The following is a 15,924-nucleotide window of genomic DNA, read 5'->3' as shown; positions in this document are numbered from 1 at the left end:
CAAGGTCTCAAACTCTAGACTTAACAGACAGAAAGAAATTGAGGCCAAAGAGAAAGACACAGGACGGGGTGATTAGCAGCAACAGATTCAGCCCTCTGAGTTCAAAGGTATCAAAGGGCTGAGCCAGGGAGACCTGACCTCACTGGGGTGTGAACCGAACCAAAACTCTGGACCTGACACAGACCCTTGCCTGGCACGCTTTGTGCTGGGACTATTTTCCGGTTTCCTTGGTCAATCCTCAGGGGGAGTTCTAGGCTGATCACCTGCGATGTCCTGTTTTCCAGGAAGGCGTTGTCACTGAGTCTGAGGTGCGATGTGTCGTCCACTGTAAAAACCCTTCCAAGCACCTGGGAGCATGCTGTCCCACGTGTCCAGGTAAACCGCTCGGGAAGGGAAGGCTGCAGTGTTCCCTGGAACAGCGCCATGCTGTTGAAACCTCCGAGTTCTCCAAGAACGTCTGTTTTTCTCCCTTCCTGCCTGGGATTGTTCTCACTTTATGTCTGAGTGCCTGGGAGATTCAGAGAGCAAACTTCTTTGCAGAGAAATGTCTGCTTGGACTCTCTGGTGAGCCCGGGATGAGCGTGCCATGCTGTAGGTCCTGGCATGTGGCTGCTTGAGGCTCGGGAGGCCCGCTTTCCACCCCGCGGGGCCACAGCAAACGCTTATTTTGGAAGGAAAGCCTGTGGCTTTTCCTTGCTACCAGAAATGGCTTTTCACTGCTTCGGTTTGCAATTCGCTGGCCAGAGCTGGCCTTGGTGATGAGGTAACCAGATGTTTTCTGAACACTGAGAGCTGGGGCCCTCCATGAAGTCAGCTGGGTTTTTTTTTTTTTTGCTGGTCTCAGTTTTCACTGTGGTGCAGCAAATTGGACCACTGTCTTTCCAAGGGCCCCACTGCCCGGCTAACAGCAGAGGGTCCTCCCTTTCAGGGGCTGGAGGGTTTTCTCCTGCTTCCCTGAACAGGATTCCAAAGGTCTCCCCGGTCTCTCCTTCCCCTTAGGTACCAGCTGGGGGGATTCTGAGGTGAGAGATTTTTTTCTGATCCCTTAAGCCCCTGGCCCATACTCGTAGACAGATGTTCTGCATTTTGGGCTTTCTGCTGAGCATTTTTCCTCATAGGAGGCCATCCTCACAACTCCTCCTTGCTTTTGAGGTTAATCTGCCCAGAGCCTCCTGCTCTGCGGACCTCTCGGGGTGGGACAGCGCTAAGACAACGGTGGGGGTGGGGGGGACGCTCCTGCCATTCTCCTCCATGTGGCCTGAAATGCATGTAAATCTGAGTCCCTTCTGGAGTCTAGTCTTTTCTCATCTTTGAGTGACAGGAGGGACACTCCCTCTCCACTAGCTCTGACCTTCCTAAGTTCCCTGCACAGTCTTTACGGAGCCAAACTTCTCTTTCACAGTGGGATTTCTGAGAAGTATTATTGGATGAGCTCACACGAAGACCAAAAATGGGTTGATAATTCTTTCCGTAATTCAGTTATTTTGTATCTACCGAACAGAGGTTGCCTGAGTACTTTTTTCTTCTGAATGCACTAAATAGGCTTTGTATCATGTAACCATGCTCTTCAGTGTCTGAAAGATCTTTATTAAGTTTGATCACTAGTTTTCTAGGCTGCCTAGTAACATCCCCTGGGAAGCTTTAAAACAATAAACATGGGTGCCTCTGGCTGCGTTGCAGACCAATTCCAACAAATTCTCTGACTTTCGTGGACCCAGGCCTCCCAGATAGGTCCAGGCCTGAGACTGATAACGGAGCAAATGTTCTACGCCGTGCAGATTTAAAAATTATCACAGCTCTTCCATATGAATTCAGTTGCATTGAGTAGACCATGGCTTTATTGATACAGACTCAACCCAGCGTATGTAACATCTCTCCTCGGGCAGGAGATGGTCATATTTTTTGGCTGCCTTTGAAAGTGTGGTTCTACAGATGTGAGAGTGAATTTATTGCAGCCGATGAAGTCGTCATATTTGAGCAACTGACTCCTCCATTCCGTTTTTGGTTGAGCTCCCGAGAATGAAAGGCTGAGCGCCATGACTGTGCATCCTGCGCTGCTGGGTGCTCATGACCTTCCAGGGAAGAGGGGGTGCTATTCGTACTTCACAGAGGAAGGAATTGGACCCACGAGTGCGGGCCCCGTTCGTGAGTAAAGGCCAAAGGTGGGGTGGGGCTAGACAGCCACTGTGTCGTACTGCCTCTCACCACCCGCAGGCCATGATGACTGTTCTGCTTGGTTCCAGGAGCCTCGAGAGGCAGATGTTTACAATTAGCATGCAGGGACACACACTAGGCCCTGACACCCAGGCAGGCTTTTTGCCCTTGGTTATGGAGTCAAGAATCAACTTTGCTCCCTCTCCTTAATTTCAAAGGCCACCCTTGGGAATGCAAATCAGCAGACTCAGAAGAGACCACATCCAGAGTTCTTTATCTTTTGTCTTGGGAGGCTGGACACAGCCACGTCCAGATAGGGACAGTCAGGGGAAGTCTTGGGATATTGCCCTTGGTATTCAGAAGGACTGGCCTCGGTCATTGATTGTGGAATGGTATTCCACATAATGGCCAGTAAGTACTGTCTGTGGTCAGATTCTTCCTGAGACAGATGCCAGGGCATGCTTGGTTGTCTCTCCCTCCTTTTCTTCAGACTCTTTGCTCAAGTATGGTGAGTCTGGATGGGAAGAGTTTGTATGGAATGTCCATGTAAAATTCCCTGTTTAAGTTGCCAAACATAGATTGTTGTGGTTCGTCATCTGGCCACCTGGATGACAGAACCAGTGGTGTGAACGTATGTGAAAATGGAAGACCCTTTTTTGTTGGCAGTGTCCTTTGAAAAGAGGGGACTAGATGGGTACCTGCCATTGTGTACAATGCCGAGCTAGAGCCACTGGCAGGCGCGCAGGCTTATCAGGTCCGCACACATCAGTAGGGACTGCAAGGAGGTGGTGGGTGGGGGTGTGTGGGCATCGAAAAGACTTTCAAACCAGTTTCACTCAGCTATGCCACTTCGGACTTGGTGCCATTTGTCTCCACGTCTTTCATCTGAACAGAGGGCTCTATATCTGACTTCAGAGTGAGTGGGACCAGCAGCCCATTCTAGGGGGGAGGGGTAACGCTTGTTTCTCCTTGGAAGGAACCAACTGCTTCAGGAATTTGGTGGATTCTGTTGTTGAGTTCAGTTGGCGGTCTTCGAACACTTACCCCAGGGACACAAGTTCATCTTTTGCTAGAGCCCTCTTTGCTGCATTTTGGTCATTGGTACTGTCACCCCCAGCCCTGTCCACTGTGTGGAGAGGACCCTCAGCTGTTCTGGGAAAGTGCCTCCAGAGGACAGACCTGAGGAAAGTCGCTTTGCCATTAGCTGGTCCTCTCCACATTAGATGGACATTAGATCATTAGATGGTCCTCTCGTGGCCTTTCCTGTGTGACCTGGGCTTACTGGGCAGTCTCTGCTTTAGGTCACTTGTGAGATCTGTTAAGAATATAACTTTTTTCATGTCCTGAGCATCTTTCTGAATGGCACACACCTCCCAGGCTTTTCGTCCTATTTTTAGCCAGACGTGGTGGGGGGGTCACAGCCCCTTTAACAGGACATAAAGTAAGACTGAACACCTGTGTGATATCTCCTGACCTGCCTTTGCCTCTTGTCTTGGTGCCTCATTGTTGTGGCCAGTGGGTCAGAACTGAGTTCAAATCCCAGCTCTTCCACCTGCCAGCTGGGTGCGCTACTTCTCGCTCTCAGCCATGTCTTCCTCATCAATGAGAACCATGACAAGAGCCCCTACTTTGCAGGCTCACTTTGAAGATCAAGTGTGAGGGGGATACAGAGGGCCTGGGGGAGGCTGGGCAACCCCTGGGCGCTCACCCAGGGGCAGCTCTTTGTGTCCTTTTGTTCCTTATCTCATCAGGGACTTCTCTTGCTGGGACTTCCTCCTCTGTCTGCCTCCCCTGGCCTTTCTGGGCTTTGTTTGGTTCCCTGGCCGTGGTCAGTGAGGTCACGGTGAGACCCACCCACAGACTCTGCCAGGCTCACCTCTGTGCACAGATCCCCCACGCTGACCCACGTCCAGGCTCTTACGTGCTGTCTAGCATCTTTGGCTTTCAGGGCCCATGTCAGTGCTTTGTATTCTTTGGGATTTTTTGTTTATTTGTTTGTTTTTTACTATGAAGCAATATTGTCCTCTGGTTAAAGGGGCCCCACTGCTAGGTGAAGTGGAGATGGGAAATGGATGAACAGTGGATGGAAGAATCGCGGCAAACTGAGCAAAGGCTGTCGCCCTCATTCTGAACCTTTCTTTGCTCTCCAGGCTGCGTGTTTGAGGGTGTACAGTACCGAGAAGGGGAGGACTTTCAGCCGGAAGGAGACAAGTGCACCAAGTGTTCCTGCGTTGTAAGTACCGCCCTGGGCGTTCCCAGGACTTTCCTTCGGGCTCATTGCCGCTGGGACTTCCCAGGAGTGGCCCCGACTCTCCCTACAGTCTCTGCTTCTCTCCCTCCTGACATGGAGCCAAGGGACAAGCTTGTTTCTCTGCAGCAGGTTTCCCGACCTTGGCACTGTTGGCATTCTGGGCTGGGGAGGCCTTGGTGGCGGCGGCTGTCTTGCGCAGTGCGGGATGTGTAGCAGCCTCCTTGGCTGCTACCCGTTAGACTGGAGTATCACTCACCCCTTTAGGGCGACAACCCAAAATGTCTGCCGACATTGCCACATGTGCTCCGGAGAACAAGGGCCCTCCTGAGTCAGAACCACTGGTCTAAAGAATGAAGGGAAGAGACTGATTTTCCTCCACTCGGCATCCTCTTGGGGAAGACGGGATTTCTCTGCTCTTGGGGTGAAGAAGCTTCTCACTGAGGCGACTGTTGTGTTCTTGAGTGGAGTCAGATGGGACGCAGATGGGGCTAGGTGCAGCTTGCCTCAGTATATCCTGTGGGGTGACAGAACCTGGTCAGAGGATTGGGCAGTTACACTGGGGGGAACATACAGGAGGAAGTGGCCCCTAAACTGTGGACCCAGCGCAGAGGAGGGATTAGTGAGACAGAGCCACAGACTTCCTCTGCAAGCATTGTTGATGTATAATTCATGTACTGAGGATACCTTCCGAGTGCTTGACAGTGAAACAGGGACTTGGCTATGTTGTGACATTAAGGGGATCTTTTTTATGTATGTATTTTAAATTTGGAATAAAATATGTGTGACGATGGTGGTCATGGTGATGATGGGGAACCCAGTCTTAAGCAGCCGTTCCCAGTTATTTACACCATATATTTTTAAAGCGTTTAGTCTTTTGTAATAAAGAACATGCAGTGTGCACCTCAGAATATTAAAAAATAATGGGAGACTAGCGTTGTAATTTCACCAAAGTAGAATCATATGTGGATTGTCATAAATTATATCATTTGTCATTTCTCTACATGTCTTTTCAAAAGCTCTCCCCTTCCTACGGCACACAACTTAGAGAGCCAGGAGTAAAGGAAACATGGCCAAGGGTGAGGGGGGTTTGTAGGGGGGGGGAGGGAGGGGGACTGAGAAGGAGGGGATATATATATAACATATGTAATATGAGGTATATAATATACCAGATTGTAATAATATATAAAAACACAGAGGTAATTTACTAATGAAGATGAACGTGATTTTGCATATTCAGCTTCAATTTTCATGTATTTTCTCTCCTTAATTATGGTTAAATAGCTTTGTGTTATATTTAATGTAAATAATTTCTATTTGCCGTTAAATATTGCTCATTGCTCCGTTTTATGTCTTTCATATTGATGTATGGTTTTCTGGTAATTTTTTTTATACCTCTCATTCTTTGGAGTAGATTGAGGAAAAACAAGGCACAGCTAAGCAGGAAATTTTAAATTTGTGTCTGTACTGGAAAGGGGTGCCAAGGCCGGCAGGTGAGCCTCCGTGAGGAGGCCGTTTAGGAGGCAGAAAGGAGGACAGAAGGCCCCATAGGTTTTGCTATGACAGTCATGCCAAGTCACCCAATGGGGGGACCAGAAATGACTACAGAGCTTGTACGAGCTGGGGTCAGAAACTCCAGGGCAGTCAAGCCTTTCAGAATGCAGGTGTTTCTAAACACAGTGCGTGTTGAACAAAACACACCTGAGGGCCAAGGTCAGGGCCCTGGAAGTCCCGCTTTCACTTTTGGTTGAAGAAATAAAAATCCAAAGCAATTTGTTGCCCAAGCTTTCCTGCTTAGTGAGCTCTCTCCAGACCCATATTCTATCTGATTTTCTATATCCCATAACTAATATCTTCTGTATTTCATATCTAATTTTTTATTCATTTCTATTCCTAATCCTGTGTTCTTTCTGGTTCTCCATGTTGCCGCCCTCAGCACCTCAGGGGCAGCTCATGGCTTTGATTGTGTTCCCGAGGCTCGTCTTTGCCCTTGCAGAGTGAGGGAGGAGGGGATGGAGCGCAGGCCCCGAGGCAGGTCATTTGTGGGTAAGCTCGGGAAAGGGGAGGGTCAGCAGGGTAGATTTGTTTTTCGGGAGTATAGAAATTTGAGGCGTAAGCTTTCTTTTTTGGCAGGTTGTCATTAAAATACCCTGCTTTTTAATACTCTTTCATTTTGCCATCTATTGATGTAGTACCTCTCCTCTTGGAAGACGTCTCGGCAGCAAATGTCCTGTCTTGGGAGTGGTCACTTTGCAGAGGTTTGTTTTAGAAGCTTGTAGGGCAGATGTGTGGCCTGGCCTGGCTCTGTGAGGGCTGGGATTGGACGGTGCTGGCCGGAGTAGCCTTGGAAGCTTCCGCGTGAGAGGCGGGTGGGGAGTGTAGAGCCACCTCGCTGAATGAGAGGGTCAAGCTGGACAGGGCTTTGGACAGCACCAGTGTGAGGCCCGGTGCTTCACCCAGGAGGTTCCAGGGAAGGGCCTCGGCTGCAGGTTTCCTTGTGAAAATAAGAGTCTATAGAAGATCTGCTGCACTTTGATAAGGAGAAAAACAACAATATTCTGTATAGAGAGATATGAACACACTCATGCCTTTTGGCATGTGTGTGTGCCTATTCATATGTGTGTACATCTGTATCTATGACTATATATGCACACACACAAATCTATGTAAATAAGCCTATAAATATAAATATGAACACACACATTTACATGTCTGCATGAGGGTGCCCCAGCAACAGATCCCGAAATGAATATTTGTGTGTCCGCAGTTTCATGGGAGATGGAGGAGACTGTGGCTGGGGAGTGTGGAGGGGAAACAAGGTGAGGAGGCAGCCACTCAAGGCTGTGTCACCAGGTGAGTGTCACTGTGTGTGACCAGAGCTCACTCCTGCTGGACAAATTCTACAAGCTGGTGTGAGGCCTCCGAATCTCCTGCCCGAGGGGTGAAAGATTCGACCTGGTTACACCAACTCCTGTCTGCTCTGGGGGGGTTGGCTTGGTGCCATTCTGAGCCCACCGCTGAGGTGGCTACGTGGCCTCCAGCAGCAAGAGGAAGAAACACAGGTGCCAGCACTGGATGGGGAGGGGGAAGGGTGTGGGCAGCACCAGTCAATGATGGCAGCTCCAAGTGTACACATGGAGGTGAATATGCACACAAACACATGTGCGTTCACATTGTTAGGGCTCTGAATATGTGCATGTGCACACATGTGCATGTTCCTATTCATGCACACACTTTTGGAACACTGAACCACTGGCTCTTTCCAAAGCCCATTAGTTTTTCTTTTTTAAAATGGTTTTATTTTTTAAATATACTTTTAAATTAAAGCTTACATTCAGTATGATTCTGTATTAGTTTCCGGTGTACAGCATAGTGGTTCGACAGTCATGTATTCACAAAGCGCTCCCCCAGATCTTCCCAGTACCCACCTGGCACCACACATAGTTATTGCAACATCGTTGACTGTGTTTCCTGTGCTGGACTTCACATCCCCGGGACTGTTGTGAAACCGCCATCTGTACTTCTCGGTCCCTTCACCTCTTTCACCCAGTCGCCCAAACGCCCTCCCTCTGGCAACCACAGTCTGTTCTCTGTATCTGTGAGTCTGTTTTTGTTTTGTTTGTTAGTTTATTTTGTTTTTTAGATTCCGCACAGGAGTGAAACCGTATGTACTTGTCTTTCTCTAACTAGCTTCTTTCACTTAGCATAATACTCTCCAGAGCCATGCGTATTGTCACAAAAGGTACGATTTCCTTCTTTTTTTATGGCTGAGTAGTATCCCTTTGTGTAAATGTGCCCCACCTTCTTTAGCCGTTTATCTGTGATGGGCACTTGGGCTGCTTCCGTATCTTAACTATTGTAAACAGCGCTGCAATGAACATAGAGGTGCGTATATCCTTTCAAATCAGTGGCCTGGGTTTCCATTTCTGGGTCCATTTCTTCTTTCCGAAGAAACCCATCACTCTTTCTTTGGCCTCCAGTCTCTTCCCCCTGCTGCCACCCTGCCTGGAAGCCTCTCTTCTCCTGGTTTCATCTACCGGACTTGTGACACAGGCCACTAATAATCGTGACAGTCTTCTCTTCCAAACTGTGACATTCTGCCCTTTAAGGATGACCTGTCCCTTCCTGCTGGGGATGAATGGGTATTGTTCGATAGGCATCCCACTCTCATTGGATCCCTCTCCACCTTAGAGCACCCCCTCTGGGGTCGTGCAAGTGTGAAGCATCCCTTGTGTATGTCACCGTCTCTGACAAATGAGTCCCCTGCTCCTTGAGCTGTCCTCTGACTTGCCCGTAAACACTATACGGCAGGTGGCTTGCATTTCACATCCAAATCTCTTAGTTCCACTCTCCCTGTGTTTGTGTTGTGGTGACAGAGGCAGACGCCTAGGAAGACACTGCATCCCACTGAGCTGGATCCCTTAGATAAGGAAACAGAGGCCTGGCCCAGGATTTTCCGTCCCCAGTTCAGGGTGGGACAGTCCCTGCGGCATTCCAGATGGCTGAAAACACGCCAGCGCTGGGAGATATCTGGAGAGGATTTCACAGTTAAAAATCCACTCATTGTCACATCACTCACTGATGTGAACATCATCCGGACTCATGTAAAAAACGCTTTCCTGTGACTGTATCACCCCCATTTACTCATTGTGTGGGTGAGAGAGCCAAGGGAGTGGTTTCTCCCGAGTCCCAGTGGCAGTGGGGGTGGAGGGCGGAAACCCGAGTTCCTCCAGCTAGCGTTGTCCCGGCCACAGTGGAGTGTGCTCCCCATGGCACATGTTGGGTCTGAGTAAGTCCTGTGTTCGTTTTAAGAGGGAGAGCAATGGCTCTTCCCAAGGGCAGGTGGAAGGGAGAGTTTATCAGGTATCTCGAGTGCTGAGTAGGGCACACATTCAGCCTCAGCTGTCATTGCCTGCCTAACCAAACAGCAAAAAGCCCCTTTAGGCCTTTGTCAGCCAGATTCTCAGGGGACAGGATGGTGGCCGTTGGCACGGACATTTCTGTAAAACTCAACATCTTCCAGGCTTCTGAGCCCCCAGACCATGGTGTCACTGAGAGGTGTGTCTTTCACCAAACTATTCCGAGAAGCCTCTGGGCTCAGTGTCTTGGGAAGGGGCTTACTGAAAGGAGGAAAACCCGTGGAGCAGTCCGATGCTCAAGAGAGTGGCAAGTCCTGGGTCTGTGAAAGCCGCCAAGTTAATCGGCCAAGATCAATTACTTTCGCTGACAAAGGGGTATTAAGTTCAGAGGAGTTTTACTAATAAACATGGGTTGTTAATGGGCTGTCTGTGATGAAGGAGCTGTACTTTATTAGCTCTGAGAAGCCCTGAAGTCCATAAACACCTTTGCTCTCCCTGAGACTGGAGAGATTGCAAAGTGCTGTCTCTCAGGGAAAAATAACTCCTAGGACAGTCATTTGGCGAGAACAAAGAAAGTGGAGATCCTCATGGGTCCCCTTCCTCTGTAGCCCGATTCCTCTGCCCTCTGCCAAGCTCTTTGGCCTCCTTGTAAACCCTCCCTTGCTCTAGCCTCTGAGCAGATTCTGGGATCCTTGGGACACAAAGTGTGGACCAGACCAGCACCATCGGCCCCACGCCAAGGCTTGTTTAGAAATGCAGAATCTTGGGCCCCACCCCAGACCCACTGAATTGAAATGTGCAGTGTAACAAGCTACCCAGAGGATTCATTTGTCAAATAAAGTTTGAATAGCCCTGGCCTAACCTCTCAGGGCCTTTACCTGGGCTGCCTTTTCTTCCGTCTCTCCTTCCGTCTGTGGTCCCCCGTAACTCATCAGCATGCACTTACCCTGCCCTTGGAAGCCCTAACCTCCCTTTGTTAGGGAATTTTGTTCCTACTCCCAGACTAGATCAAGTCATTGCTAAACCTGTTAGAGCAACCACACTTTACGTTCCAAATATTTCACATGATTTATATTATTTTTGTTTGTGATAATTTTATCTCACTTCATTTGGGTAAAAGGGTGAAGGTGAACCTTCAGTGCCTGGTGCACAGAGGGTGTTTGTAATAACTGCTCGATTTTTCTTTCTCTCCCCATTGCCTCTCTCTTGCTCTGCTACATGGTCTCCCCCCAGCACAGTCAGTCCTTATCAATTCAGCAGGGAGCAGAGAGATGCACCACACAGTCCATGAGCTCAGAAAGGAGGGTGGATTTATGATCAGCTGCGTAGTACTTGTTATAAATTGCATTGGATGGAATGTGGATGGCCTCCCTGGAGATGTCGTATTTGACAAGTGTCCTCTGAGCCTCAAAGCCTGCCACTGCGCATGGCAGCAGGAAGATGTAGTAGTAGGAAGCTCTCACCGATGACTGGGGCTACTCTTTGCCAGATCTTTGAAAAGGGAGCAGAGTTCTCCCTGCTCAGAGCTGACCTTGCCCTGAATCAAGGGGCAGACCCATCCAACCTCGTCCATTCCAACGTCTGGCTTCAGATTGCATTTCCCTTTAACAGGAAGCGGTGGACCAGCCCAGCATTTCTGTGGTCCCATGATGCCAGTTCCAGTTACATATTCTCAGCCACACTGCAGTTCCTCTGACAAGGGACGTTCCATGCCGAACCCTCTCACGGCCTCTGCCTTACTTGTAATATGTGCAGTTTGGCGCATTTTCTTTATGGGCTATCACTGAATCTTCTCTGTCCATGGGGAGAAATTTGGCTGCATCTGGGCAATAAATTGGAGAATTGAGCAATTATCGAGTGACTTAGCTCAATGCGGGCAGCTGCAGCAGTGGGGGACCAAAACCCTCAGTCATTTTTGGAACGAGGCTGAAACACTGGTATTGTTGCCGCAGTGTTTACACTGTGGACCTTCCATTCCCCTGAGGACAAAAAAGTCTTCGTTTGGGACAGTCAACAGCTGGGAGGGAGAGCTTTTCTTTAAGGACTAGAGAGTACTTTGACTACTTAGGAGCAGCCTCCAACTTGCTTGGAAAAGTCGCTGGAGGGCTTGGTGTTTTGTGTTACATGAATCGGTGCCGCTGTGATCTGTCAGCCCAGGATTCCCTGGGAAGGTCTGCTGTGATGCCATTCGCTTCAGAGTGAACCCAGCTCTTTTAGGGGGGCTGGATTGTTGCTTCTAGAAAATACCACCCAAATGGCCCGTTTAGAAGGCAAAGATGAGTTTACTGCTCATTGTGGTCATTACCTTTTGACCACAAAACTGAGTCTGGAAGGAAAAGACCAGCATTGGGTTATGCAGGAGGTTTCAAGGGGCCGGGTTTAAGGTGGGTTTTTCACTGTAAGGACTGAACCAGGACTGGGCAGCCGTCATGGTATGCTAGTTTGGGATGTGTGAGGTGAGGTCCCCAAGGCATGTCTGAAGGAGTTCATGAGCCTCGTTGAGTTCCCTGTGTTCCTGATTGACGATCATCAGCAAGTTTCTGAAATCAATGGGGGGCTTAATTTTTTGGGTGTTTAAAAGAGTGGGAGTGACTGTTAACATATTTTGAATTCTGTTTCATCCCTGCCTCATATGTTTTCAGGCCAAATCCAGAATTTTAGTCCTCATATGTGTTTTTATTTTTGCGTGGTTTCTAAGGTTTGTTACACTTACTTCTTTATATAATTTATGGTTGAATCATCCTGAAAAGTTATTTTGCTACACAGGGAGCCACCATGTTATAAGTAAGTCCAACAGGAAAGAGTTAGAAAGGAAATGTCTTGTATGGCATTTGAGCACTTGTAGGAAAACACACAATCGGCCAACGATTCATTTACAGGCCCATCATTAATAACAACCGCTATTTTTACTCAGCGTATTCCCTGTGCCAACTACATATGGGGCTTTAATGTTAATTTTCAAAATTGTTCTGCAACTTAGAGGCATAATCCCTGTTTTGGGGGGTAGGTTTGTTTTTTTGTGGGGGTTTTTTTGGTGGTTGTTTTTGAAGAAACTGAGATTCCCAGAAGTTTAATAACTTGCTTCAGGTCAAAGACCTAACAAGAGCTGAAATTCTGGACTGCCTGGCTTCAAAGCCACATGTTATTTCTCTCTCACCTACCATCCCTCCCAGCCAACCTGGGCCATTTTGGGATATTGTGTGTGAGTGTTTGTGGACGTTTGAAAGTGGGAAATGCCATTTGAATCTATGAAGTGGAGGGTAACCAGACATTTGGGGAAGAAATAGTAGTGACGTGACATGAACATCCACAAAGAACCCCAGTTTTGGTGTGAGAAATATTAACACAATAGTGATATGAATTACACTTCCTCTTTTTGAAGTTCCCAAGTCTAAGCAAGTTTAAACTCATACCAGATTTCCGCCTTGGGCATTTAGCCTAAGAATCTGTCACTGTGATGCCAGAGAGGATGAAGAAGACATATCTGTTAGCCTCACATCAGTTGGAGGACGGAGGCAATGCGTCTGCTTGCCAAGAAGTTACGAACACACACAGACAACATGACGGTTGCTGGGACAGAGCCACGCTCACTGCCTCCACTTCCAAACAGCTAGAAATGCATGGCTGTCTGATGAGGCCACCTCTTCCTTGTAACGGTTGCTGACAAAGTTGAAGCATCAGTTCTGGACAACCCTCCTTGGCGATTATACCTGTGCAGGAGTCGGGAGACACCTAGACTCGAGTTACCGTGGTTCCATGAATTAAATTCATCCTCCTGGCAGGATGAAGGGGCAATTGTGGAACTGCTTTTGAACCATTGTTTTTTCCTATTTGTCAAAGAAGCAGATGCATTTACAAATTGGAGTGAAGTTTGGAATAGATATTGAGAGTTGGTAGAAAAATGAGCTCAATTGATTAACTCTGATCCCCTTGTGTTCTTGTGGAAATCATTCCTTTTATTTTTTTCTTCTTTCTTTCTTCTCTTAAAGGCTGTCTCACTATGAACCCCTTACATCTCCTGGAAATCCCAGGAAAGATACCGACTTTACTAAACACTGAAGAATTTTCCAACTACTTATATTCATTACTCTTTCCATACACCACTTGTGTATACAGACAGCCAATCACTTATTAATTTAACAGTGACTGGGCGTTTTCTCCTATGTGTTGGACACTGTGTATCAGGCAGTGAGCACTCAGAGAAGGGGGTTTCTCTTTTTCTGTCCAGACAATAACATTCTATTGGCTTGGGTGTGTTGTTAAAAATAAGCCCCAAATCAAATCATGTGCAAATTTTTTTGTGTGTGCCAAGTATAAGATAATATATGATGTGTGCCAACTATAAGATATATGACAATTGTAAAAAGTTCAGAGATATCAAAAAATAGAAAACAATTCTGCAATGCAAAGAGAACTACTGTTGATATAACTTGATGCATTTTCTTTCACCCTTTTTTTCTTCCTATGCCCACAGAGTGATGTGACTAGATAGGGCCACACTCTGTAGGTGGCTCAGTGTCCTGGTTGTTTTCATTTAATACATTTAAATGGAGGTAGTATGAACATACCTCCATTTCATTAGAAAGTCGTTGAAAAATTATTTTAATACTCACATGATAGTCACACAATTTCAGTATACTGTAATTTATTTAATCATTTTTCTGGTATTAAAAATTTATACTGTTTTCAGTTTTGGCTATTATGAATGATACAACAAACATCTTTGAAAATTAATCTTCACCTGTTTCTCTGATTATTTGCTTAAGTTAAACTCACAAAAGGATAATTAGTGAGTCAAGGCTACAAGCATTTTTAAGGGAGGTGTGTGTGTGTGTTGCTCCAATACCCCCTCCAGGTGCTGCCCTCCTAATTTGCACTCCAACCAATAGTGCATATGTGTATATCTTCCTGCCTCAAAACTGGTTTTCCATTTGAGAATCTTGTTTTCACTGGCATTTGGCTTTTGAAGCTGAACATTTTTTGTACTTTTTTAGTCAGTTGAGTTTCTTCTGTAAATTGTGTTTTCATTTCTCATTGTTCTATTGAGTAGTTAAAGTTCTATTGAAGTTTATGCATGGGCAAAGGATATAAATCTTCTGCTGGTTATGTGAAGGTATGTTTTTAAAAACATTGAAAACACCACTGTGTGTGCACTTTGACCTTACTGTGTGTATTGAACATTGGAAAATGGCAGAGTGTGCCGAAATCCCGTGTCTTCTTCCAAACTTTCCTACTCAAATCTTGATCCAAATATATTAGCAAAGAGAAAAGTGAGTCGACATTGTCAGCTCCTAAGTTTTTAATTAATCCAAGACGTTTCTTTGTTTATGCTTCTCTCTTTCCCTCCCTGACTTCTTCATTTTGAGATATCGCTTTCAGTACCCGCTCCCATACTAATATGATGTTGTTCTTTGAGTTTGTGCAATGCCTCTTCCCTTCCCCATGGCTCTGCGGCCTCCCACCTCTCTGTCTCACCCCGGGCTTCTAGTCCTCTCCTGGCTCAGAGTGAGGCAGCTTTGGGCTGCCTCCCAGGCCTGGTCTATTCCGGCTCTAGTTCCCAACCCTCCAGCCTCCTCTCCTTTGTTTTAGAGTTTAAGTTTAGAGTTTAAGTATTGTGGACGGGCCCACGATACCTCACATCTTCAGTACAGTGTCTTGCCTGTAAAAAACAGAAGATATTTGACTAGATGCCTGGTCTTCACCCTTCTTGATTTAAGTATGTATGTTCTTGAAAATGAGTTATGTGACCTAGAACTTTTTATCTTCTTACTTGGGTCTTTGTTTCAATCTTCTCACTCTTTCTTTCAGTGAACATGGTGACATGAAGGATTTATGTTAAGTCTAGAGAGGAAGGGAATCCAACTTAAAGCATTACAAAAACTGTTGAGAAGATTGCAGAGTAGCTATGTGAAGAGGATGGGGTCAGGGTGAGGTGAGCTTTGGCTTCACACAGCCTCACGGGATGACACGTACACAAACGTGTCTTCCGGGGTGTGGCAGGAAGAGAAAGGGAGCATGCATTAATGAAAGTAAAAAGGAACATCTTAGCCCTGACCAGTGTGGCTCAGTTGGTCAGGTGGCATTAAGCAAAAGGTCACTCGTTGATTCCCAGTAAGGACACTTGTCAGGTTGGCAGGTTTGATCCCTGGTCCAGGCGTGTGAGATAGGCAGCCAGTTCGTGTTTCTCTCTTGCATTGATGTTTTTCTCCCTTTCTTTCTTCCTCCCCTTTCCTCTCTCTAAGTAAAATTTTTTAAAAAGTGAAATATTCTGTTTTATCAGCAAAATGGAATACAATATTAATGTCACAGGCCTTTAGAATATTTACAGAATTTTTGGTCTTTTTCTCCATTATTATCCAGAAAAATTTTTTTGAAGTTTTTTTTATTATTTTATGTTTAAATTATACTTTCCAATTATAGTTTGCATTCAGTATTATTTTGTATTATTTTTAGGTATACAGCATCATGGTTGGATGAGGCCGTATTTTTTTTAATTGGTATTTATGGGCCTGCTCCTCTTTTGTTGCCTCTCCCTCCCTACACCTCCATTCCTTCTTCTTTTCCTCCAGCTTCCATTTGTCTTTCCGGGTCATTTCCAGTCCTCCCTAAGCTGTCCCTCTTGGATTCTCACCAGTATCTGTTCCTGCTAGCCCATTTTAATAA

The 15,924-nt window shown here is 46.7% G+C and overlaps 1 protein-coding gene across 2 annotated transcripts in view; it reads left to right on the top strand.

Annotated features, from left to right (window-relative positions):
* Positions 1-15,924, top strand: part of BMPER (BMP binding endothelial regulator) — a 216,663-nt gene that overhangs the window by 55,356 nt on the left and 145,383 nt on the right. For both annotated transcript variants that reach the window (XM_037041161.1, XM_037041160.1), the window contains exons 5-6: positions 285-375; positions 4,305-4,387. In XM_037041161.1, coding sequence (XP_036897056.1) covers positions 285-375; positions 4,305-4,387 — 174 coding nt within the window. The remainder of the gene's footprint in view (positions 1-284; positions 376-4,304; positions 4,388-15,924) is intronic.

The sequence above is a fragment of the Sturnira hondurensis genome, unplaced genomic scaffold (genome assembly GCF_014824575.4).
Source record: "Sturnira hondurensis isolate 20B ecotype Veracruz unplaced genomic scaffold, ASM1482457v3 Scaffold0002840, whole genome shotgun sequence".
Lineage (NCBI taxonomy): Eukaryota > Metazoa > Chordata > Mammalia > Chiroptera > Phyllostomidae > Sturnira > Sturnira hondurensis.
This window is presented reverse-complemented; position numbering and strand designations above follow the sequence as displayed.